This window comes from Marmota monax, unplaced genomic scaffold (assembly GCF_021218885.2).
Source record: "Marmota monax isolate L192 unplaced genomic scaffold, Marmota_monax_Labrador192_F-V1.1 WCK01_AAM20220418_F8-fsc00007, whole genome shotgun sequence".
Lineage (NCBI taxonomy): Eukaryota > Metazoa > Chordata > Mammalia > Rodentia > Sciuridae > Marmota > Marmota monax.
This window is the reverse complement of record NW_026692781.1, coordinates 29,097,680-29,125,467: the sequence shown is the minus strand read 5'-3', so window position 1 is coordinate 29,125,467 and position 27,788 is coordinate 29,097,680. Positions and strand designations below refer to the sequence as shown.

The 27,788-nt window shown below is 34.2% G+C and overlaps 1 protein-coding gene across 1 annotated transcript in view; it reads left to right on the top strand.

The window, feature by feature from the left end:
• Pgap1 (post-GPI attachment to proteins inositol deacylase 1) overlaps positions 1-27,788 on the top strand; it is an 89,308-nt gene that overhangs the window by 288 nt on the left and 61,232 nt on the right. Inside the window, exons 2-5 of the mRNA XM_046447427.2 lie at positions 6,463-6,616; positions 10,516-10,691; positions 19,825-19,996; positions 23,159-23,316. Coding sequence (XP_046303383.1) covers positions 6,463-6,616; positions 10,516-10,691; positions 19,825-19,996; positions 23,159-23,316 — 660 coding nt within the window. The remainder of the gene's footprint in view (positions 1-6,462; positions 6,617-10,515; positions 10,692-19,824; positions 19,997-23,158; positions 23,317-27,788) is intronic.

The window sequence follows — 27,788 nt, the reverse complement described above, 5'->3', positions numbered from 1 at the left end:
CTGTGCGCTTCCCCTCCTGGCTCGCGGAGCTTATGGGCCCCGCGTACCCCATCCTTGCATCTCTTTTCTCCGCCCGGGAATACTCTGCAGACCTCCTCGGATTCCCTTACCTGCCCTTCGCGCCCGCCTCTCACCGCAGGGTGTTTGACAGGCGGTTTCCTGAGCGTCCTCCCTGCCCGGTCCTACTCACTCCGCGGTCTTTTCCCTTCGTCCGCCCCAAATCCTGGGCACCAGCTCTTCTCCTAGGGGGGCCCAGCCCTTCCCCCTGCTCCCAAACTCCGTCCTCTTCGCATTCCTGCCTTAACAGGTGCCCCTGCACCCTTCTTTGCTCCTCATGCACCTAAATTCTTCCTTTCGCGCCCAGTGATACGCACATCAGATTTCACTCTTCTGGGAAAGAACCGAGCGTCTGCAGAGTGTATATTGGCTAGATATACACCTGGGGAGGCTGCAGGGTTTTACCTATGGGTGAAAGAGTAACCTGGTGAGTAATTAAACTGGAAACTCTTCCGTTTCCCTCCTGTAGCGATTTTTGCAGATCCACCTGTTTTGTAGGTTGGGTGTAGGTGCGTGCTTATGCACACCTGTTTTCATGCTTATTGCCAAGCAGCCAGGCCTTCTTACCAGTTGCATGAAAAAAATGTGGCATTTATACACAATGGAGTATTACTCTGCATTAAAAAATGACAAAATCATAGAATTTACAGGGAAATGGATGGCATTAGAGCAGATTATGCTAAGTGAAGCTAGCCAATCCCTAAAAAACAAATGCCAAATGTCTTCTTTGATATAAGGAGAGTAACTAAGAACAGAGTAGGGACGAAGAGCAGGAGAAGAAGATCAACATTTAACAGGGATGAGAGGTGGGAGGGAAAGGGAGAGAGAAGGGAAATTGCATGGTAATGGAAGGAGACCCTCAGGGTTATACAGTGGAGGAGGTAGAGAGAGAGGAGGGGAGGGGAGGGGAGAGGTGGGGAGGGGGGAGGGTGGAGGGTGGGAAAGGCAGCGGAGCACAACAGACACTAGTATGGCAATTTGTAAATCAATGGATGTGTAACTGATGTGATTCTGCAATCTGTGTATGGGGTGAAGGTGGGAGTTCATAACCCACTTGAATCAAAGTGTGGAATATGATATGTCAAGAAATTTGTAATGTTTTGAACAACCCACAATAAAAAATTTAAAAAAAAATCTATTCATGGTATTATTTTGTGTTTTCACCTGTGTTCGCAATTTAAGAGAGACTCGGCCCTTCAGTCACCGCCCCCCATCTCATCTGTTCCATTTTGAATGTTTTCAGTCAGTCGCTTCATTAGTTGGGCATAGTAGAATCTAGAATTTCATTCATGACCAGCTGTAAAAAGAAAAGGTGACAAATTACACAGCTGTCCAAAGAAATTTCTCCCGAGCGATTCTTTTATTTCTAAATGGAATACCTATATAACAACTCCTATAAAATGTATATGTACTATAATACATATTGATAACGAACATTTTTAGTATGCTTTTAAAATCATAGCAGATTTTTTCTTTAGAGTGATGAAGACTGCAAGATGGGATCGTTTCTGTGTGCAGGAGTATATTATTTGATTGCATTGCTGTTATTTTCAATCTTAAAACTTCAGATTTAAATTGCTGAAAAACACACTTTCCACATAGGCAAAATTCTAGTAAGTTTAGATTTTATTTGTTTTGAGATCCTTACCTTGGTTTTGCACAAATAGTTATGGAACACTGGATTTCAGATGCTACTGAAGGAGATTTTAATATATTACGGGACATTGTTAATTTCTAAGCAAATAAACTGGAATATGCTGGCTTATGGTTGTCAGGGTCTAATAGTGAAATGCATGGGCTTTTAGTTTAGTTTTTTTAAAACTGGAAGTAGAGCTTATTATAATCCCCTTTCATTGCCTGTGGTTTAATAATTAGAGAACTCCCAGTAGAATGAAGTAGTCACTTTAGTTTTGTTATACGTTGAAGACTTTGGTTAAAATAAAATCATCTTGGAACAACTGTACTAATTCCATTTACTCAGATTGCCCACAGTTATTGAAGCTATTTTAATATTTGCAATCATAGGAATTCCTATTTGGAACAAAGCATACAGACCTTACAGATAAATTTTCTGTCTCAGGAAATTGACTGGAAAGAGAAAATGAGTGTAGCTAATGCAGAAGAGCTATTTGGCTTTGTTGTTGCTGTGAGTAGTCTGTATTTAGTTGTTTTGGTTCAAATTACCTTTGGGGGTTATATACTTTTGTCAGTTTGTTAATATGGTAAAATACAATGGCAGGAATTTTTGATATACATTTTTAGAAATTTTACTTTTAGGCTCCAAAAGGCTGAGTTAATTCACTATAGTATTTATGTTTGACTCTTTTATTTTTGCACATCAGGTTATGTTATTTTGCAAATACAATTAAAACCTGTCTGTAGAAATGAGATATTTTGAATATGGTGAGATTTTTAGATAAATGAAGTTATTCTCTTAAGAACCAAATGGTTTTTATATAAATAAAAATGTTTTTAAAACATTTTAAATATTGCCTGATTTTCATTATAATTTTATCTAGGTTTCTTATTGTTCTCATATTGATATCCACATGTGGGTTGTCCTAGTCTATGGGTTTTCTTCTCTTCCTTTATGACATTATTTTTTTTTTTACTGCTCATTTGCATCTTCTTCCGTCATCCAGCAGAAGAAATAGAAAGGTAGTTGAAACACTTAAATTTATTGTCTTTTTTTAAAGGTGGAACAGGAGTTTGAAACTGCAAAAATGAAGTTTTGAATTTAAATTTGTTAATTTCTGTTCATCCTCTACCTATTTTCCTAGATTTATTTTGTCAGAGTTAACTGAACATTTCATGAACATACCTTAAGTCTGCCAGATAAAATACACATTATCCTTTAAAGTTTCTTGATGATAGCAAGGCAAAATAATTGATAGCCATGCTTTTAAGCAGATTGTAAAATTTGTGAAGAAATTACTTGTTTTCTCTTATAGATTAATTTGTTTGATTCTCTCCATATATATGACACAGTGGTTGCTCAGAAAGGAAATGTTGATATTGAAATCTGAGTCATATTTTGTTATTAAGTATGATGTTTGTTTAGCAAGTCATTTATTGAATGATTACTGTGTTCCAGGTATATCTACATACTTAGTCTGAGAGGGAATTAGTCATAATCAGTCCTTGTGCCTTTAACTTATATCTTTATAATACAATGAGGGGACAGGAATGTAATATATAGTTACAATATAATGTGGTGTCATCATTTCACTATAGGCAGTTTGACAAGACTCTTCCAAGAAGGGAAAACATCTAAGTTTGTCTTGGGTATTCAGAGGTTTTAAAGAAGATGTAGTGAATTTGGCATGTGGGATGTGTAGTTCATGAAGTGCAGAAATAAAATTGCAGACTTATATAGCATATATGAATGAAAGAAGACACCAGGACATGTGGCATGAGTGGTATTTATAATATATTATCATTTATGTAAAAAGGGGGAAATAATCTTTAAATATATTTGCTGCTATATGTAAAATATTTCTGGAAACACAAACATACAGTTAACATTGGTTGCCTTCTGAGGAAGGTAATTGGATGGTTGAAGGACCAAGGGTAGTAGAAATCCTCTTCAGTGTATATCTTTGAATCTTGATTTTTAAAAATGTATTAAAAATAAATTTTAAAACATGGTAAGTTATGAAAAAATGGGCGAAAATAGTTAAAACCATTTGAAGATCTCTTCGCGTCTTCATTATTTTTATGTACAGTGAGAAAACACATAAGATGAATGTTTAGTAAGGTATTTCTTGAAAGCAATGTGGACTTTAGATTGTAGTAGGAAGATTGTGAAAGGGAGAGGCCAGTCTGAAAGAGTTGTCCTTGATGCGTTTCTTCTCCCCATTCCCTCCACAAAGGACTTTTCTGGGGTAGCATGAACGAAAGGCTTAGAACCCTTTTTAAGAACTTTATAACTGTGTTTATTTTGATAATTTTTTCTTTCCTTTTTTTAAATTATGAAGATCAAACTTCTTTTGCAGTTTTTATTCACAATTATAAGATACATATCCTATCAATTTATATATTCATATAAGAATTTTAGTTTCTTAAATCATCATTTTTCTAGTTCTTGGGAGTTTGTTAGACTTGGGAGTTTGTTAGATTTTTGTCTTTTGAAAGAGGATTAAGTTACAGATGAGAAGGACAAACAGCCCCAACCAGGGGCAGGATGGTAGAGATAATATTTAAGTATAAAGGTAATTGATCTTAAAGTTCTTTTTTGGAGTGACTGTTTGCTCATTTTTGATAATCTACATAAAACAGTTTATATCAGAATCCTACTGATATATTTCTTTCATAACTCATTGACCCTCTTCAGTTTTCTCATCAACACCATTTTTGTATACCTATACCTTTTCTGTTAAACTATTTCATTACCTTTCCTTCTTCCTGCCACTCACTTCCATCTTGAACTGTCTGAAAATGTAGTTTTGCCATTTTCCATTTTCCTCCAACTCCCACCATTCTTGCCTCTGTTTTTGTTCTACTTTCCCCTGCATCTGATTTTTTTTTTTTTTTCCAGTTCTGGGGATTGAACCCATGGCCTCATGCATGCTGGTAGGCAAAGGCTTTACCATTGAGCCACAACCCTACCCCTGCATTGCTTTTTTTTTTTTTAGGAATGTTCTTTCTCACTTCAAAATTGCTTTCATAATATTATATTATGAAATATACAAAATATATTGTTTTGCTTGCTTTTCTCTATATAGGAAATTAAATATTTGTTTAAAAATATATTTGATAGTTTCTATTCTTCTGAGTTAATTTTTCAACTAGTTCAGAACTTTATTTAGCTACTATACTTAAAAGAAAAATGATCTAATATGCGTGTACTGCTATATCAAATTTTGTTCTTATTTGGGAGGAGTTAAAAAATATTTCTTTATTCTCTTAAGGGTTTCCTTTTGTTTGATATGTACCTGAAAAGATAAAATGTATCTTTTTCACTTTTGATTATATATTGTACATAATCAATATTGGGACTAATTTGAATTGAAGTATCCATATGCTTATGAAACAAACAGTGGAGTTAATATTTCTGTATTTTGAGTACTTGGGGAGATAACTAAGGATACTAATTTCTGAAACAAAAAGTAATCTCTACAGATGTTTCCATGATATAATTGGTACAGATTGTTTATGGAAGGTAATATCTGCAAAGAAATATTCAGGAATATGCATGAATGATCAGAGTGAGTTTTTTTGAACAATGGGGTTTTTCAGTAGTCATTAACAATTGTTTATGGTTTTTGAATTCACATAGTAAAAATTTTTCATCAAACATATATGTGTAGCATTGCTAGATCATTAATCTATTGATATCTACTTAAATATTTCATCCAGTGTACTTAGAGGAGAGTTTATACTTTGCCTCTTTTACAGAAGTCTACCCTTTGGGGATGACAAGACCGAATTTATATTACATTGTAAAAAAGTAGCCAGGCTCAGTGATACATACATGTAATCCCAGCAACTTGAGAGGCTAAGATAGAAGAATCAGAAATTGGAGACCAGCCTCATGAGGTCCTAAGCAACTTAATGAGACACTGTCTCAAAACAAAAAGGAGTTGGAATGTAACTCAATGGTAGAGAACCCCTAGGTCCAATCCCCAGTACCACCAAACAACAACAACAACAACAATTTAATGTTAATTTCTGCCTTATTTTGTATATAATAACATGAATTGCAGAGTAGATTTAAGGTTTGCTGAGAAACAATGCATGAAAATGAAAAAAATGAAACAAATGCTAATTCACTGGAATGTTTATGATAAGAACAGTGTACACATCTTGACCAAGATGTGGTGATAAAAGTTCAGATTAATTTGGTAAGCATGTTGTATTTGTTAAGTGTATTAAGTTGAGAGGTCAGAAAACTGCACTGTAAATCTAACTTACTTTCCTTTAAAGATGTAACAGCTGGAATATATAGTTGGGCTTGAGTGAAAGTAGAAACATTACAGATCAGTTAAAATGGCAAAAATGATTGATTTTGTAATGGAAAGCTTTTATCATTTTTAAGTAAAATTAGTACTGTTTCTAAATTAAATGCATTTCCAATTATGTTAACATGTAACTTGCTGACATATACCAGTGCTTTTCTGCCATTGTCATAAGCTCTTTGACCCATATGTATTTATTAGAATTTCAGGTAATCCCATTTTTATTCTTTTCTGAAGACAACTTGATTCCAAGTTAATATAACTAAAGAAATGAGTCTTTTTTTATATGTATAAACTGTAACTGGGACTTGTTTTCTGCATTAAGTGTGGTTTAATATATTTTTTGCACTATTCTAAAGTTGTATAATTCAGAAATACATATGAGTTTGAATTGTGTTAATAAAACTAATAAGTGAACCTGCTTTATTTACATAATTCTTTGCTACAGAAAATAGAACTTCCAAAGAAATTGGCAAAACGCTATCCAGCATATGAGTTATATCTTTATGGAGAAGGATCCTATGCCGAAGAACACAAAATTCTCCCTTTGACAGGAATTCCAGTTCTCTTTCTTCCTGGTAATGCTGGAAGTTACAAGCAAGGTAAGTACTGGAAATAAATTTTGAAAGCTATAAAATTCAGGAAAGCCAGGCATAGTGACACATGCCTATAATCCCAACTACTCAGGAGGCTGAGACAGAAGAACCACCAAGGTTGAGGCCAGCTTGGGCAGCCTAGTGGGACCGGGACCTTGACTGAAAATAAAAATATAAAAAGGGCTAGAGGCCTAACTCGGTGATTGAGTGTTCTTGGCAATCCCTAGAACCACTAAAAATGTTTTTTAAAAAAAAATATTCATTAAAGAATTCACATTGTACACATGCTCCGTGAATCAGATGAAATGAATGAAATGCTTACTCTAGTAAGTATTGTGTTAGGATTACTGAAATACCCAAATATGATACCAGTGAGAGAGAACACATATAAGAACTGGAAAAGAAGAGTTGGAAGACTACTTTGCAGAGTGAGAAGGAGAAAAAGAAGGAGATGGAGTGAAATGAAATAAATTGTATAGATAATCAGGAATCAACAGAAGAAAGCTTTATGTTGGAAATGGAGGATAAGGGAATAGAACCTAAAGCATTGATTAGAGAGGCAAATCATTAATTTATATTATATCAAACAAGAGAGGAGATTGGTTTCTTTCTTTTGGATATAAAGACCTGGAAGTACTGAGGATAATGCAGAAAGGTGAAGATCGGAAAGTTATATGTGCAGATTCCAAATTCATTAAAGTCTAGGGGAATGGCAATAAATTCTGGCATAACAGCTAACTCTGCAAATCTGCAAATAATTTTGTTCTCAAGTGAAATCTGCTTTCTTGGATATTAAATGGACTAGAATTGTAATATAATGATGCCGCAGTCTGGCTGGGCACAAATGCCACAGTCTGGCTGGGCACACAATCACGAGCCACCACACAGCTTGTAGATTCAAACAGCAACTCTTTATTCCCGAACTCACACCAGCCATCTACAATCACGTTCTGGGGAAATCCACATTCTCTGCCCAAATTCACCTCCACTGGGCTTCTATCTCCAAAATATATTGTCTGAATCCCGTGAGAACTCAAGGGGAACTCAGGCAGCAGGATACGCCCTATTCCCAGCAGGAATAATCTTAAACCTTAAACCTGGAACCTAAACTGGGAACGCTCTAAACACGATTATCTTAAAACCGGGAACACCCTAATCTGCCTTGGTCCTTGAGCAAGGTCACATACATTCAATGTCACTGCAACATGTCAGCAACATGGGGTACGCTGGCAAGGAAATTGTCATACCTACTTGGCTAATGGCTCCCAGCATAATGAGACTAGATTTGTTTCAACATGTACTACAATTACTTAGGTGTTTATTCATCTAACAAATATTTATGGGATACTTATTATAAGCCAGACAGCATTAGGGATCCAGAGCAAACCAAAATCAAATAAAGTCCCTCCTCCACCAAACACATATTCTTGTTGGGAACACAGTCATCAAATAAACCTATCAGTAATGTTAAAAGCTAGAAAGAAAAATAAAACAGTGAAGAAGATATAGGATAATCAGGGTCAGAAGGTGACTAGTTTAGATGAGGTGATCAAGAAGGGCCTGGTGAGGATATGACATTTGAGCAGAGGCTTGAATGTAGCGAAGAATTGCAGGTGACTATTTGGGGGAAGCTCCTGAAGCAGGAATATGTTTGGCATATTCGGGGGCACTGTGAGTAGAGAAAAGTGAATAGAGATGAGAATGGAAAAGTATCCACTTGTTATATCAGATAAGCTGTGGAAAAGACGTTGAAATTTTATGTAAGGGAGGTAGGAAACTTGGAGAGTGTTGGATAAGAAATTATATAATCTGATTTTTTGATAATTATTATGTTTGAAATGTTACTATAACATATGAGAAAAATATAAAATATATTTATTTTGTTTAAAATTATTACAAAGTGAACATCTATGAAACCAAAACCCAGGTCTTATCTAGAAAATTGCCAGCATCCTGGAAATGACTGTGTGCCTGTTATGATTTAAAAATCCATCCCCTCTTTCCAGACAGAATCACAGTCCTAACTTTAGGATAGTAATTTTTTTAAATTTTATTTAAGGTTTTAATACCCAAATATTTATCCCTAATATGTACCTATTTGGGGCTGCTAACCTTTGTAATATATATTCATTCTATATATATGCTTTTGTTTCTGGCTTCTTTCACTCAGCATAAGATTCACCCAAGTTATTGGGTGAGCGATGATCTGTTCACTTTTTTTTTAGTCTATAGTATCCAAATAATGTGTATTCTTTTGCATGTATCTTGAAGCTCTTAAACCTGTATTTTTAAAAGACGGATACTTAAAGAGTGTTAATTCCATGTTGCAAGTTATGTATACCTTCTTATTTTATTTTATGCTAACGTACATTCTCACAATTAGCACATTATACTTACTTTTGCTCCACAACCTGATAATATTGAAATTGTCAAATTTAAAAATTTTAATAAATCTGGTAGGTATAACTTACTTTTAAAAAATGATCACTCTGGTTTTGCTGCAAAGAAATATGCTATTTAAGCATGAGTAGAAGCAGAAAAGATACTAAACCTTATTAGTCATCAGATAAATGCAAATCAAAATCTTACCTATTAGGATAGCTATAATCAAAAAGGTAGATAAAAAGTGTTGGCAAAGATGTAGAGAAATTGGAACCCTTCTGCGTTGCTGGTGGTAATATAAAATGGCACATCCACTTTGAAAAACAGTTTGGCAGTTCCCCAGAATATAAAATATAGAGCTCTCATATGATCCAACAATCCTACTCCTAGGTGTCTACCCAAGAAAAATGAAAATATACATTCACACAAAAACTTGCATACGGATATTCATGATGGTACTATTCATAGTAGTCTAAAGGTGGGAGTGATACACGATTTATTGTGGGTGAACCTTAAAACATCAAGAGAAGTAAAAAATCTAGTCACAAAAGACCATATATCATTCGATCATCCCATTTATATGAAATATGCAGAGTAGGCAAATTCATGGAGACAGAAAGTAGATTAGTGTTTACCAGGGAATGGAATGCATAGCAGAATGGGAGGGAATATTAATGATCTCAGGATTTTGTTCTTGAGGTAATTAAAAATATCTAACATTAGATTTCAGAGTTGGTTGTACAATATATGTAAGAGGTACTAAATATTTCATATTTTAAAACCCACTGATTTTTACATGGTGAGTTGTGTAATATGTGAGTTATAGTATGTGTATACTAAAAAATGGAATGGCAAACAGGTATTTTGTTTCCTAAACCATATACTTCAGTTTTTATACCCCTTAAAGTAATCAATAATAAATTTTGTGCAAGGTCTTATAAAAAGCAACAAAACAAAAGCAGTAGAAGTAGAGAGACCATTTAGGAGATTGTTAGAGCAGTGCAGGTGATCATACTTGGATTAGGATGATAGTGGTAGAAATGGTGAGAAGCCTCACCTGGGAACATATTTAGAAGATAGAGCATGGTAGAGCTTGCACGTGATTTGATGTCAGGATTAAGAGAAAGAGACAAATCATGAATGAATATTCTAAACCAAATGGTGGGCAAGCATTTCTTATAGGAATTTTCTTATTCTTACAATTCTCATTAAGTGTGATAAAATTCTGTTTTTTATTCTTCAAAGAATCCTTCCCCTTTCACCTATTATTGTTCCTGCTGAAGGGAAAGCAAGTACAGAGTGACCTGTCCACTTTTTATTTAATTTATAAAATATTTAGGGCATACTGAGTATGTTCAAGGTATGTAGCTGCTAGGTTAGTTTCTTCTACTAAATCGGTACTATCAATGGGTATTACCCAAAATAGTTGTATGTATTTACGATAAGGTTTTTTTGTTAAGAGATTTTGAAGCAAGAATGGATGAAAGTTTGTTTAATGTACACTTTATTCTTTTCCTCTGTAGTTCGTTCTATTGGCTCTATTGCACTTAGAAAAGCAGAAGACATTGACTTTAAGTACCACTTTGACTTCTTTAGTGTGAATTTCAATGAAGAACTGGTGGCATTGTATGGGGGAAGTCTTCAGAAGCAGACCAAGTTTGTGCATGAATGTATTAAAACAATTCTCAAACTTTACAAGGTAAAAGTTAAACATTCAGATCTGTATTAGTGTGAACTATGAGCATCTTTTATATTTTAAATCGTGTATTTGTTTCTATGGATGTTGAGACAAAGATGGCACGGTTTTATATTAGAGTCTGTTGTCTTGACCTTAGTGGAGGTTTTAAAGTTTAAATTGAATTTACCTTTCTTTTCATGAATACAGGAAAAAGTAGTTTTTTAGAACTCTAAATATAAAAAATTTAGGAGTACAATGCAGTTACTAAAAACCATTGGTAAAATATTGGTAAAAGAATTTCTGAGTCTAGAGGCTGTGGTTGTGGCTCAGTGTTAGAGTGCTCGCCTAGCATGTGTGAGGCTCTGGGTTAGATCCTCAGCACCACATTAAAATAAAGGTATTGTGTCTAACTACAACTAAAAAAATAATAAATATTAAAAAAAAAGAATTTCTGAGTCTAGCCATGACTAAGTAAGTGGTACTAGAGTAGACTACCTGCATATGTAAACAGTTGTGAAACTGATCCGGATATCTGAAGCACCTGTTTTGAAGTGTTATCCAACCAAGCAGTAAAGGACTATCATCTCTAAAATAAGTGAGTTCCTTAATCTCCCTGGCTTTCTATCTAGAAATATTTTCTGTACATGGGGCAAGTAGGTAGAGATTAAGCAGAGCATATTAATATCAATAAGAAGGCAGAAAATTGGGATTTGGGACTGCTGAGTTGGCTCTGTGGGACAGAGTATGAGAAAGAAGGGAAGGAAGCAAAGAAAAAATTTACATTCTTTAAATCTTGAATGCCATGTTGCATATACACAGGGCAAGAAACTGCAAGGCAATGGCAAACCAAGGAGAAAGTGATACAGTGTATCTACCTGTGTGTAATAAATATGAGGGACTATTTGTCTTTAAAGAAATTTAAAAGAGTAGTAAAACACATTGGCAATTATTCTGTGCAGCAACCAAACAATGTCAGGAATGAAATACAACTACCTTCCTTGGCGCATCACTGTGCAAATCCTAGAGACAATAGCTTCTGTGGAGTTATATGCAGAATTGATATTTCAAGAGGAGCATGGTGCCAGGAGACAGGCATTCCAACTAACTAAAGAGGAAGGACCTATCTGAACATAGTAGGCATTCAGAGACCCCATACATGACACAATTTAGAATGGACTCTCCTAGCTCTAAAGAAATAGTTACTTTAGTATTCACCTTAACAATGCTTAAATACATCTTAAAAATATCAAATAAAGGTAAGGATTTAAGATAGAATATAGACATAATATGAGAGAGAAAGGGCATCTGAGAGATATGGAAACTACAAACAACAAGAAAAATCTAGAACTGAAACAAAAGCATACCAGAATTGAAAAATCACTTGATGGGCTTAAATGAGATTTTTAGTATTACAGAAGAAAAGGTCTCTGGATTTGAACACAGGTCAGTAAAATCTAACCAGACTTAAGCACAGATGCTAAAAGGATGAAAAGGACAGACCCAGGAACTATGAGACAATACTGAAAAGCCTAATACATCTCTATTTGAAGCTCCAGAAGAGGAGATAGAAATACAGGAAGAAAAAGTACTTGAATAACTAATGGACACCAGACCCAAGAAGGTTTATTGAATGTCAAACATGGTAAACACAAGAAAATCACACCTTAGTCAAATTGCTGAAAAGCAAAGTAAAGAGAAAATCTTAAAAGCAGCTAAAGAAAAATTCTTTACTTGTAGGTAAAGACAGTAAATTAACCACTGGTTTCTCATCAGAAATAATGAAAACCAAAAACAATATAATAATATCGTAAAGGTCTTAGAGAAGGAGGTCTTTCAACCTAAAATTGCATATTCAACAAAAATGTCCTTCAGAAATGAGGGCAAAATAAAGGTGTTAGAGTAGTTTTGTCACCAGTAGAAGGAAAGAAGAAAATTGAAATCATTAGGAGAACAACCCAGACAAGATCAACAAATGGATGCTACAGTTAGTGGGTGAAAGTTTGAGAAGAAAAAGAACATTCACATAATCTCAAAGTTTCATTTCTATAATATTTATTATTTGTTACAAATAACTATAGTGGAGACACCTGATGGAGATTATCTTGACCAAGATTAACATACCGGTGACGTGATATATCAACATCAGAAATCCCCTTGACCTGATATAGTGAAAAGGATACATCATTATTTCTGTGGCATTATTGCCCCCCAAAAATAACCTCATTTTAATTAAGAGAAAACTTCAGATAAACCTAACTGAAAGACAGACTGGGAAAAAAAAAAGCCTATACTCTTCAAATATATCAGGGTCATTCACAAAAAAAAAAAAGAAGAAAAGAAAGACTGAAGAACTATCACAGATTGGAGAAGACTAAGAAATAAATGCAAGTTGTTATGCTGGATAAAATACTGAAAAAAAGCACATTAGTGTAAAAACTGGTGAGATTTAAAATAGGTCTACAGTTTAGTTAATACTTTTACACTAGTGTTATTTTTCTGATTTGGATAATTATGGTTATGTAAAATGTTATTATTAGGGTAAAGGATATATGGGAACCTTCATCCTTTTCTTTTTGCAATTTTTCTTACTTGAATCAAAATAAAAAGATTAAAGAAAGCATTCATTTTAGCAAAAAAAAAAAAAAAAAAAAAGCGGTCTGAGGCATTTGCTTTTATAGTACTACAGATCAAACTCAGGGCCTTGTGGCATGTTAGGCAAGGGATGTACCTCTGAGCTACAAAACCCAGTCCCTGTTTTATGAAGTTTATAACTTATTTAGAAGAAAAAATATTTGATAATAATTGTGAAAAAGATGGAAGTAAATAGAAGTATTTCACTGCAAGATTCTTCTGGAAAGAATGGCGAAATATTAATTTATGCTAATTCATGTTAAGTTTGCATAGTGTAATTCCTAGAGAAAAGAAATATAATGCTTAAAGAGCAAATGGAGAAACATAATAGACTGTTGGAAATAGTCAGTTCAATATCATATTCAATGGTAAGTAAGTCTAAAAGCTTTTCCCCTAAGATCAGAAACAAGGGAAAGTTACCCACTCATTCCACTTGTAATCAACATAGTATGGAAGTCCTAAGCAGAGCAGTTATCTAAGAAAAAGAAATAAGAGTCATCCAAATCAGAAAGGAAGAAGTAAAACTCTATTTGCAAATGACTTGATCTTAATTTAGAAAACTTTAAAAACAAAAACCAAAGCAAAACAAACAAAAAAAAAACAACCAACTCTTTTAGAACTGATAGATACAAAACAGATATATCTGAAATCCAGGGAACCATTAGGGATTATTTTTGAAAACTTACATTTCAATAAATTGGAAAATCTGGAAGATATTAACAACTTTGTAGATATAACCTAATCATTGAAACAAGAAGATATAGAGAACCTAAACAGACCAATATCAAGCAACAAGATTAAAGTAGTAATAGTAACAAAAAGCCTTCCAACAAAGAAAAACTCTGGACCAGATGGAGTCTCAGTTAAATTCTACCAGACCTTTAAAGAAGAACTAATGCAAGTCTTTATCAAATTATTCCATGAAATAGAAAGGGAGGGAACATTTCCAAATTCATGCTCTAAAGCCAGTATCACTCTGATCCTAAATAAAGACATATCAACAAAGTGAAACTACAGACCATTATCCCTGATGAACATAGACACAAAAATTCTTAATAGCAATCTGCCTTTAAAAACACATTAAGAAGATTATACACCATGATCAACTTGGATTTATCCCAGGGCTACAAGGTTGGCTCAATGTATAAATCAATAAGTATAATAATTTATCACATAAATAGAGTCAAGGATAAAAATTACACGAATGTCTTAATAGATGCAGAAAAAACCTTCAACAAAAACCCAGTATCCATTCATGTTAAAAACAAAAGAAACTAGGGATAGAAGGAACTTTCCTCAACATCATAAAGGCTCTGTCTGACAAACCCAAAGCCAACATCAAACTGAACAGAGAAAAACTGAAAGCATTTCTTCTGAAACCAGGAACAATACAAGTGTAAGTATGTCCATTCTCTTCACTCCTAATCAATATGGTTCTTGAATCTCTAGCCAGATCTCTTAGGCAAGAGAAAGAAATTAAAGGGATACAAATAGAGAAAGAAGAAGTCAAACTACCTCTGTTGCTCATGGCATGATCCTATACTTAGAAGACCCAAAAATACTCTACCAGAAGACTTCTAGATCTGACAAACAAATTGAACAAAGTTTCAGAACATAGGATCCACATACAAAAATCAATAGGTTTCCTGTACTCCAATAATGAATCTGCTGAGAAATTAAAAAAAAATATTCTGTTCATAGTAGCCTCAAAAATAAAATATTTGGGAATAAATCCAACTAAGAAAATGAAAGAAATTTAAAAAGACTTTGGAAGATGTAAAGACCTCCCTTCTTCATAGCTAGGCAGATTTAATATTGTCAAAATGACTATTAAAAAAAAACCAATCTACAGATTCTATGCAATTCCTACCAAAATATCAGTGACATTATTCACAGAAGTAGAAAAAGTAGTCTTAAAGTGCATATGGCAAAATAAAGAACCCAGCATAGTCAAAGCAATGCTGAGCAATAAGAGCAATGATGGGGGTATTAAAATACTTGATCTTAAATTGTACTACATAAATAAAACAAAAGCAGCATGGTACTGACTTAAAAACAGATATGAAGACCACCACAGAGACAAATACACATAAAATAATCTGATCTTTGACAAAGGTGCCAAAAACACATGTTGGAAAAGATAGCCATTTTAACAAATGGTGCTGGGGAAACTAGATATCATGTGCAGACTCTTGTCTCTCATCTTGCGAAAAATCAACTCAGAGGTCCATCAAAGACCTAGGAGTTAGACTAGAAACACTGGAACTCCTTTAAGAAAACATAAAGGCAACTCTTTAGCATATTGGTGCAAGAACTTCTTCAGTAAGATTCCTAAAGCTCAAAAAATAAAATCAAGAATCAATAATTGGGGTGTCATTGAATTAAAACCTTTCACATGGAAAAGGAGGAGAGAGCCTACAGAATGACAGAACTTCTTTACCAGCTACTGTTCCATCAGGGGATTAATTTCCAGAATATATAAAGAACTTGAAAACTTAACACCAAAGAAATAATCTCATTAATAAATGGGCAAAAGATAGAAGTATACATTTCTCAAAAGAAGAAATACAGATGGGAACATGGAAAAATGTTCAACATCCTTAACAATCAGGAAAATGCAAATAAAAAAATACACTGAGATTTTACCTCACTCCAGTTAGAATGAGAATTAAGAATATGAAGAATAATCCATGGTGAGGAATTACATTGTGAGGAATGCAAATTATTACAACCGCTTTAGAAAACAGTATAGAGATTCCTCAAAAGACTAGGAATGGAACCACCATATGACCTAGCTATCCCACTCCTTGGTCTTTTCTAGAAGTTCTAAAATCAGCATACTATATTAATACATGCATACCAATATCTATAGCAGCAAAATTCATAAAAGCCAACTTATGGAATCAACCTAATTGTCCATCAACAGATGAATGGTTAAATTAAATGTAATATATGCACAGTAGAGTTTTAATCATCTGTAAAGGATGAAATTGCCATAAAGAATGACTTTGTGACATTTTCAAGTAAGTGGATAGACCTGGAATGTACACCATTATCAGGCTAAATGAAATAATTCAGTACCAAAAAACAAAAGTCAAATGTTTTTGCTGAAACACGGACACTAACCATAATAAGCGGGGAGAGAAGAAGAATAGATATTCTGTAGATTAGACAAAGGGGAATAAAGGGAAGGGAGAGGGAACAGGAAAAGGAAAGACAGTGGAATGAATCCAAAATAATCTTCCTATATCCATATATGAATATACCATCATGAATTCCACCATCACGTGCATCCATAAGAATGGGGTCCTAATTAGAATATGCTATATTCCATGCTTGTACAATTATATCAAAACAAATTATACTGTCACGTATAACTAAAAAAGAAGCAATAAAATTTTTTTTAAAAAAGAATTTAATCATCATTTATGGATAAATGGGTGGAATTGGAGAACATCATGCTAAGTGAAGTAAACCAGACTTAAAGTCAAGGGTCAAATGTTTTCTGTCATAAAGCAGAAGCTGGGGTAAGGAGAAGAATATTTAAAAAGTGGGAGGGGACCTTATGAAAATAGAAGATTAAATATAATTTAAAAAAATCCCACAAAACTCAGCACAGTTGTAATAGAAGCAAAATTTGTCAACCTGAGTAATTATGAGTGTTATGGGAGGAAACAGGTTATATTAGGTACAGACCTTTACATAACATTTAATGGATAAGATAAATAAGATGTGATCACAAAATGAAATAATGTCATTTACAATAAACAGTAAGAAACCTTTGCTATATACTTATAGTATTTTTCTTTCTCTGTTTATGTTTCAGTATTTTTCTAATGACTACATGTTGTTTATAATAGAACTAATAATCTATTTTTCACATTGAGATTTTTAGAAAGTAGGGTTCCAATTATAAGAAAGTACAATAGGAGTTAGAGAACATCTGAATCTTAATGAATAGGATTTTGGTATGAGAAAGGGGGAGAACATTCTGGGTGAAGAAAACCTCTTTTATCACATGAGGCCATAAGTAAATATAGCAGAGAATGAAACCAGACTTCAAGTCTTTGTGCCACTTATGTTTTAGTGGGGAGAAGTAAATAATAAACATAATAGATAAGAAAACATACAATCTTATATGGTTATAAATGTCAGGGAGAAAACTAAAACAGGAAAACGATATAAGTAATCAAAGGCAGAGGATTAAAATTATAAATGGAAGACCTCTTGAGAACCAGACAGTTTAATTCATACCAAATACATGATGGAGTGGCCTGTTTGAATATATAAGGGGGGCGGGAATACTTTACACAGAGGAAACAATTATATGGGCAGGCATACACATGCTTTCTTTAAGGAAAAACAAACTGGAGTAGCTGGAACAGATCATGTGAGTTGGTAGAAGTTGGGGAGGGGAACAGACAGATTGTAGAGACATAGGCAATTTAGGGATTTTTGCTTTTTGTTTGTAAGAAAATGCAAAGCCACTAGAGAGCTTTTCAAGTAGGGGAAGGGCATGCTCTTATTAAAGTTTTAACAGTATCATTTTGGCTGTTTAAGAATTATCTGAAGGAACATAAGGATAGAAACAGAGACCAGTTAGGAGACTTTGGGAGTAATGCAGGAAAGAAATAATAGTGATTTAAATCAAGTTGTTAGCAGTTGAAGTGGTGAGAAATGGTTAGGCTGATGTAAATGTTGAAGGTTGAGGCAACAAGATTTACTGGTAGATCAGGTATGGTGGGCCTATATAAAAGGAAAAGAGTTAAGGATGGCCCCAAGGTTTTTGGCTGAACAACTAAAGAGATTGAATTGCCATTAACTGAGGTGGGGAAGACATAGGAGAACAGATATGGAGATTAGGAGTTTAGTTTTAGACAGGTTTGCATTTGAGATGCACATTAGACATTTCAAGAATACCTTTTGTACTATTGTAGTCCAAGGCTAAGAGTTAGAGAGAAGAGGTTCAGTCTGGATATAATACATGGGGGTTGATAGTATAAAGATGGGGTGAGACTGACTAAGGTCACTGATGGAGTCAATACTGATTTAAAAAAAGGAGAGTCTAAAGGACTGAGACCCGAGTCACTCCAGTTTCAAGAGATGAAATGAAAACAAATCAGCAACAGACTAAAAAGGAAACACAGTGAGGGAAGATGAGAATGAGGAGAGTGTTGTTAAGTAAACTAAAGTGGCGAATTTTGTCAAATGTTGTTGATAAGTCAAATAAGATGAGCATTAAGAATTGACCATTAGATTCCTTGGTGACTTAGCAAGAGCAGTTTTGGTGGCATTTTGGGGTGAATGCTTGATTAGAATGGATTTAAAAGTATATGGAAGTTGAAAATTGTTCTTGAGAGAAGGCCAAAGGATTGATAAGCTTCAGATACAAAAGTAGAATTTGGTTTTGGCTAAGATAACTCCGTGTTGAGGATCTCCAAGATGATCCCAGGTTTGATTACTCGCTAGGAAGAATCACAGGATTTGGCATAAAATTGTACTCGTGGTTATTAATTATTAAGTGAAAGGACACAAAGCAAAATCACTGAAGAGAAAAGGTGCATGGGGTAGAATCTGGAGGAAACCAAGTACAAGATTCCAAAAGTTCTGTCACATTTTTCATTTAATTCATATAGCAATAAATTGTGACTTATGACGAACTGCCTACGAGGTAAGCCCATTAGAGATTCTGTGTCCAAGATTTTTATTGGGGGGTCAATCACATAGATATTTGCTGCCTTGCACATATCAAAATTTCAGCCTGGAAGACAGCAGGGGTTCAACATAAACCATATTGTTTAAGTACAGTGAACCATTCTTTTCATTTAGAGAATGGCAGGAACCCTCCCAAAATATAAGATCCCGGACTCCTGCTAAGAGCCATCCTTTCATGCAGACTGTTCTAAGGATAGCAGTGTCAGACCTACAGTGTTAAAACTCTTTTCTGTACAAGTAACAGAAGAGAAAGCTCATAAGAAGGATCAGTGTGGAATAGCTAGCAAACAAGATTTTTTTAAAAAAGCAATACTTATTTTAACTTTACATAGTAAATAAATGTTGGGAATGCTGATTTATTTTTAAATCCAAACACTATAGAGAAATAATTCAATAAAATTTACTGACGTGATGAAATAGTATATTGCTATGACGGCAACAGTTGTCTTGGCTTTTGTGATATTTTTAATTTCAGATAAGCAATTTCTTTTACCTTGTACAATCAAACATTCTGGTAGACACCAAGTATAATTATACCTCAGGTTACATGCAACATAACAATTTGATTTGCAAGATCAAGTGTTTGGATTTTGATCAGAAAACCAAAGAATAATAGTTAAAAATGGCAGAGCACAAAATAATATGCATATATTAATTGGAACAATATGAAAATGTATTTCTTATGATGGATAATTATATAGTTTAATTTTCTATTAAGTTGTCCATTTGCAATAATACTAAAAAGATTTTTTTAGTATTCTTATTATGACACTAAGCCTTAATTATGCCATGGTGATTTTTTTAATAGGGTCAAGAATTTGCTCCAAAAAGTGTGGCAATAATTGGTCATTCTATGGGTGGACTTGTTGCAAGAGCATTACTTACTCTGAAAAATTTTAAACAAGATCTGATAAATCTTCTCATTACACAAGCCACACCTCATGTTGCTCCTGTTATGCCATTAGATCGTTTCATTACAGGTGAGTACTATTACATAAAGACTAACTGAGGTTCCCATAGTTGTTTATGATTAAGTAAGCATATGTCTGTAGCTGTTTTCCTTAGGGCATGCTATAGACTTATCTAGGTATTAAGCAGCTCAATTGCAAATCAGCATCTTCCTTTCTGACCATCTCTAATGTCTTTCAGCTTAGGCTTATAGTGGAAATACTGTCAGTTTTCTCTTTTCATATTATCTTAACAGGTTTAACATGTGTTTTATAATCCCTAGATACTAGACTTTAGTTTAGTTATTCTTGAAAACAATTCCTGTCTCTTAAGATATGTGTTAACTTCTATGCTTTAACTATTCCAGTACTTCATCCAAAATAAGCTTATGTTTAATTAAAGCAGTAACAATGTTTAGTTTTTAATAGATAGGTATGCTAAGACCTTACATAGTAAAGTAGAATTGCTAATATTTATTGAACTCATATTTTTGGATATTGTGTTAAGAACTTTACCTGATGTATTATAACAGTTAATTTACTCTGTAGTCCTCCAAGTTAAATACCATTATTCTCCATCCTCCAAGTTAAATACCATTATTCTCCATGTTTGTTAATGGATAAAAAAAAAAGACTAAGATAAAGTTCTGACTCAAAATTATGTGGCTAGAATGTACTAGAGCCAATATTTGACCCTGCAGAACTTAATTCTGGGCCTATGCTCCTAATTTTGCATGGTATACTGTCTCTTGAGGTACATTATTATAACATAAGAAATAAAACTATGGGTAATGTTATGTTGCAGAAATTTTTGAATGAACTATGGGAGTCTTTGATATCTAAATTAAATAGTGATAATAAAAGTTACAGAATAAGAATTAAATGCCTATCTGAAATTTTTGTTAAGACTTAACTGCTTGTAGGAATATCATATGATTAAAAGAAAATCTTTAGAAGGAATTCTTTTTCCTGGCTAGTAAATTTATACAATTTATTACCTATCAAAATTTTTCATTACATTAATTTTGATAAAATTTTTGTTTATAGTTAAGTGAGAAATATCCCCAAAGTCATTTTCTAAAGTATTCATCTTAATATCATAATATTGTCAAGGAATAACTTGTTTGCTGAAAGAATCTGGTATAATAGTTCTTATTCTGAAGTTCTATTTTCTGCATTGCATTTAAAATCTTACCTGTAGAAATTTTTAATAACAAAAATATTAGTATTAAAAATATTTATTATTTATTATAAGTTAGTTTATAACTTATAACAGTTATAAAATAATCACAGGTTTAAAAAAATACCAAAGGCTAAAAGTCACTTTGCTTGTCATCACAGTTAAGAATCCTATTATTGTATTTTGCATGGGGTATGAAGATGAGCCATGTAGGTTAAATTAGAATGACTCAACATAAACATTTCAAAATATCATTTGAAGAATGAATTTTATTTGGAGTTAGGTTTTAATATTCTGAAGGATTGCAAAGGTCTATCTGTAAAAGGGTCAGGTTGAAAGTGATTCTTAGGGTAAGATGCCTTTCCTGTAAATAGTAAGCCTCTTTTCATTCTGTCTTTTTTTATTGCATTAAGTCAATTAGAATAAAAAGAAAACAAAGGACCTACTTCAAGGGTTCGTGGATTTTAAGTTTTTGAGAGAATTCCATATGAGTTTCAGAAGTAGATTTCCTGTTTATACTCTGGGGAAATGCTATCTTTAAATAAGGAAGGAGGTTCTGCACTGGGTTGTGTATTTTAGAGGGCCTTGCCCTTCTTCACAGGGTAAGAAAGTTGCAGTCTAAGTAGACTGCCTTTTAGCTCATTCTTTTACTTTTAGATCATGATTTAAGTAGCCACACCTCCGGACTTTCTTGCCAATGTGCCTTAAGCCCACTTCCAGGACCCTTGTGGGCCTTTTTACCCAGGAAAAGCCAGCCTTGTTCTCCTGAGGGCAGCTATATACAATACTAAGCTTGGGATGTGGCCAAGCTATAACTTTGAAGGCACAGGTTGGATGTGCATACGAGGACATTGTAATGCAAGATGGAATTGCATTGGGAAGCAACCTGCTCTCTTGTGCTGCCACAGTCCAGTGTCCACTCCTCAAATGCCTAAAAATTCTTAATTTGACCCTGACCTTCTAGGTTATTTCAATAATATATTTGTCGAGGTAGGAACACAAAATATATTTAATAGTTTGTTAGCTAGATTGTTAAAATATTTAGATATATGTGTTTCCTTGGTACTCTTGTCCCCAGGTGTTTCAGATGTTAGGACTGAGTTGGCTCCAGTGGTAGTCTGAGTGAATAATGCTGGGGTCTTTAATGAGCTTACTGTACCAAATGTTTGAAGCCCTGGGTAGGATGAAAAGCCAGAGTAAAAATGCATTAAGTTTTGATGATAAGAAATGAAAACTCTTCTGCCATGGTCTCAGTTTAGTAATTTTTAACTCTAAAATTGTCTTACCAGCCATAGACAAAGTGAAAAATTGTCTGCAGATTCTGACCTTTGAATTGCTTATTATGCTTAAAGGGTAGAATCCTAACACTGTGATTTTCCACTGCAGCATAATCCTAAGATTAATGGCTATGGTACTGTTGTGATCGATTATAGTCTAAGAACTTAAATAGTACAATATAGTGGTTGACCACAAGAAAGTTGCTAAGACCTTGTAAACAGGGACAATGTCTTGATAAGGAGGGGTCTATTGCTCTTTTTAAAGCCTTATATTACTGGTAATTGACATACAAAAAGTGTACATATTTAATGTATGCAATTTAATGAGTTGGAACATATGATACCATGAAACCAACACTACAAATGTTTACAACTATTTAGCAGAGTAAGCTTTCATCTTTGGAAGAAGTTTAGGGTTTTCTTTCTTTGTTGAACTTTGTGAGAAAGCATCATCCTTGTGGAAGACCACATGTTTGCTTATGGATGGATAAGACTGATACTATGGGTATCTTTTTCTTTATTGAGGGGGATTAGTAACTCAGTATTTATACTGTGACTTAATGGGGTAGCAGGAATGCAAAGAGATACCGATTTTTCTCAAAATAGAGAAATGTGAATAACACATTGTTTACAAACTAGATCTCTTAAGCAAAAATTAAGGTAAGTATTAGTATTAGAGTTATAATTGAAAAGAATAATTGTTACTTTTCTCAATCTGTCTTCTTTATTCTCTACCAGATTTTTATATGACTGTAAACAACTATTGGATTCTAAATGCTCGACATATAAACTTGACCACGCTTTCTGTAGCTGGAGGATTCCGGGATTACCAAGTTCGTTCAGGACTGACTTTTCTACCAAAATTAAGCCATCATACCAGTGCCTTATCTGTTGTGGTAATTATTTTTTTAAGAGTCTACTGAAATAGGGATATAATGGACACAATGAAACATGAAAGGACAATAAAATGTAGGAAATGGCTGCCAAGTTGGTGGTGTAGGCTTGCTGCATGTATGTGCATATGCATATAAGAGAGAGAGAATGTGAATAAATGAATATGAATGTGTTGGGAGGGCAGAGTGATGAATGCTTATAGCCATGGAAAGTAAAAAGGATCACTTTGTGAAAATGACTCTTATTTATGAGGAACAATTGTTTCTTGTCTCAAACACAACATTGGTTAGAATTGTAACTATAAGAAAGTTTGCACTAAAGTCAAAGGAATCTAGTTATATCTGATTCTTATATTATGTACAATATTAGAGAAATGGTAGACAAACCACATACTCTTGAATGCTAACCTTAATGAAGGTTTACTAATAGTTGAAGTATAAATTGAACCCTGATTAATTTGCTAGTTATCCTTCTCTGCTAGAACATCAAGTATTTGGTTTTTAACTGATAATGATAACCTATGTGAAGTGAGCTGACATTTTCTTTTACAATTTCTTTCTTGGATATTTAACCTTGAAGTCTTCAGTTAAGATCTTAACTTCATAACTCCATATACACATCATCTTTAAATATAATGTAATTCTGAAAATAAAATCCTTACATTATAGTCTGCCTGTTCCTTTTGCTTGGAGGAGATTATTTATAGAAAGTCACTGTTTCATAGTTGTTCCCCTTCATAGATAATCTTGTTTATCTCATCTACTCTTGTCACACCTTAGATTGCTGTTCATTTATCAAATAGGTATTTACTGAATGCTTGCAATACACATAGCAAAAATTTTTACACTATTCTATTACCAATCATTTTGTTATAACTGGAGGAATCAGGAAGTAGCGGAAACAGCTTTGGTATTGAATTGGTAATCTGAAACTGCATTATTGATGGCATGAATGTTTTCATTTGGTATTGAATATATTGAGCAGTTATTTGTAGGAAGTCTTTAAGAAACCAAATGTCAACTCTTTACTAAGCATACATAATTTAGTCATATAAAAGTTGGCATAACCTATTTCCCAGTATTGACCTGTAGTATGATGCTATATTGATATCACATCCTGAGACTTACTCTTTTAAGGAACTTTGGTCATTTGATAACATTGCATTTGAGACCTCTTGTATTTCTATATCTTTGATTAAAAATATTTTGCTTACAAAATTTTCCCAAAATTGGCTGTTGGATAACCTGAGTTTGATTTTATTGTTTTTAGCCCCCAGGTAGTCTATATACATGTATCTACATATATATTGACTTTTAAAAACCAAAAGTAACAATTTTTGAATGATTATCTCAAGACCAGTTAAATGACATTTATGTTCATAGGGACTAGAAAAATCATTGAAGATTGAGACCATAATTGGCTAATGTTATAATGTATCCATGTAATAATAATAAAAGTTTACATTTTACTTGTATAACTGCCCTAGGAGGAGAGTATTTAGGTTAGTTGGTTGTTTTACCTATTAAAGGACACAGGCTGGCAACAGGCACCCCATCTTTTACTTCCAAGATTGCTCTAGTCATCATGGTTCAACTTGTAGGAAGGAGACAAGAACAAAGGGGAGAGCATAAGACCTAGCAATAGCACACATCACTTCTGCTCACATACCATTAGAAAAAATATAGTTAACACTTGAAAGCAAGAGAGGCCAAGAGATGTAGTCATGCTAGTCGTACAAGGAAAAAAAAGTGGATTTTGACGTACATCTAGCTGTTTTCACTACAGCAGTCATGTGTTACCTTTGTGTTACCTTTCCTTTTTCAACTCTAAGGAAGTAAACCAGTTTTATATTCTTGATAATGGTAAATGCCTATTGGGAACTGTTAGTCTACTGAGCATCTAATATAATCATAAAACCACAGTCAATTCTTGTTGTCTAATTTTTTAATAAGTTTTCAGCAGGGATTCCTAAATATATCAATGCTTATAAATTCAACAAGTAAGCTATAGATTCTTCTCACTTCAGAATCTGGAATCCCAAAGTAAATTATTTACAAATATGACAGTGACTCCTTACAAGTTATACATACCTGTCTTTTTTTAGTTCATTTATTAAAGAGGCATTTTAGGCCTCTGTAAATTTTCTTGCATCTATATTGTTAGTCTCCTGTTTTCATGTTGTTTTGACAGATGACAGCTCATTCTGTCTTTGATGGTACAGAGAGAAATGCTGTAAAAAATAAAATCATAGTTATTTAATGAGCCCTTATTGTTTGTATTGTCTGTTATTCACAGAGAGGTCAATACCTGTTGAAAGGCTCTTTAATTCTGGAAGGGTGCTATATACATTTGTTTTAGTCAGCTTTATCACTGCTGTGACTAAAAGACCTGACGAGAACAATTGTAGAGGAGGAAAGTTTATTTGAGGGTTCACAGTCCTTTTTTTTTTTATTGGTTGTTCAAAACATTACAAAGCTCATGACATATCATCTTTCATACATTTGATTCAAGTGGGTTATGAACTCCCATTTTTGCCCCAAATACAAGTTGCAGAATCATATCGGTTACACATCCACATTTTTACATAATACCATATTAATGACTGTTGTATTCTGCTGCCTTTCCTATCCCCTACTATCCCCCGTCCCCTTCCCTCTCATCTTCCCTCTCTACCCCATCTGCTGTTGTTTAATTCTCTCCCTTGTTTTTTTTTTCCCTTTCCCCTCACAGACTCTTATATGTAATTTTGTGTAACAATGAGGGTCTCCTTCCATTTCCATACAGTTTCCCTTCTCTCTCCCTTTCTCTCCCCCCACTCGTCTCTGTTTAATGTTAATCTTTTCCTCATGCTCCTCTTCCCTGTTCTGTTCTTATTTGCTCTCTTTATATCAAAGAAGACATTTGGCATTTGTTTTTTAAGGATTGGCTAGCTTCACTTAGCATAATCTGCCCTAATGCCATCCATTTCCCTGCAAAATCCATGATTTTGTCATTTTTTAGTGCTGCGTAATACTCCATTGTGTATAAATGCCACATTTTTTTTTATCCATTCATCTATTGAAGGGCATCTCGGTTGATTCCAGAGTCTAGCTATTGTGAATTGTGCTGCTATGATCATTGATGTGGCAGTATCCCTATAGTATGCTCTTTTAAGGTCCTCAGGGAATAGACCGAGAAGGGCGATAGCTGGGTCAAATGGTGGTTCCATTCCCAGCTTTCCCAGGAATCTCCATACTGCTTTCCATATTGGCCGCACCAATTTGCAGTCCCACCAGCAATGTACAAGTGTACCCTTTTCCCCACATCCTCGCCAGCACTTGTTGTTGTTTGACTTCATAATGGCTGCCAATCTTACTGGAGTGAGATGGTATCTTAGGGTGGTTTTGATTTGCATTTCTCTGACTGCTAGAGATGGTGAGCATTTTTTCATGTACTTATTGATTGATTGTATGTCCTCCTCTGAGAAGTGTCTGTTCAGGTCCTTGGCCCATTTGTTGATAGGGTTGTTTGTTATCTTATTGTTTAATTTTTTGAGTTCTTTGTATACTCTGGATATTAGGGCTCTATCTGAAGTGTGAGGAGTAAAAATTTGTTCCCAGGATGTAGGTTCCCTATTTACCTCTCTTATTGTTTCTCTTGCTGAGAAAAAACTTTTTAGTTTAAGTAAGTCCCATTTGTTTATTCTTGTATTTAACTCTTGGGCTATGGGCGTCCTATTAAGGAATTTGGAGCCCGACCCCACAATATGTAGATCGGAGCCAACTTTTTCTTCTATCAGGCGCAGAGTCTCTGATTTGATATCAAGCTCTTTGATCCATTTTGAATTAACTTTTGTGCATGGCGAGAGAAAGGGGTTCAGCTTCATTTTGTTGCATATGGATTTCCAGTTTTCCCAGCACCATTTGTTGAAGATGCTATCCTTTCTCCATTGCATGCTTTTAGCCCCTTTATCAAATATAAGAAAGTTGTAATTTTGTGGATTGGTCTCTGTGTCCTCTATTCTGTACCATTGGTCCACCTGCCTGTTTTGGTACCAGTACCATGCTGTTTTTGTTACTATTGCTCTGTAGTACAGTTTGAAATCTGGTATCGCTATACCTCCCGATTCACACTTCCTGCTTAGAATTGCTTTTGCTATTCTGGGTCTTTTGTTTTTCCATATGAATTTCATGATAGCTTTATCTATTTCTACAAGAAATGCTGTTGGGATTTTGATTGGCATTGCGTTGAACCTGTAGAGAACTTTGGGTAATATCGCCATTTTGATGATGTTGGTTCTGCCTATCCATGAACAGGGTACATTTTTCCATCTTCTAAGATCTTCTTCTATAGGGTTCACAGTCTTAGTCCATAAACAACCAGTTCCATTCCATTCCTCAGGGCTTGTGTGAGGCTGAACATCATGGCAGAAGAGTGTGGTGGAGGGAAGCAGCTCACATGATGATCAGAAAACAGAGAGAGATCTTCACTTGCC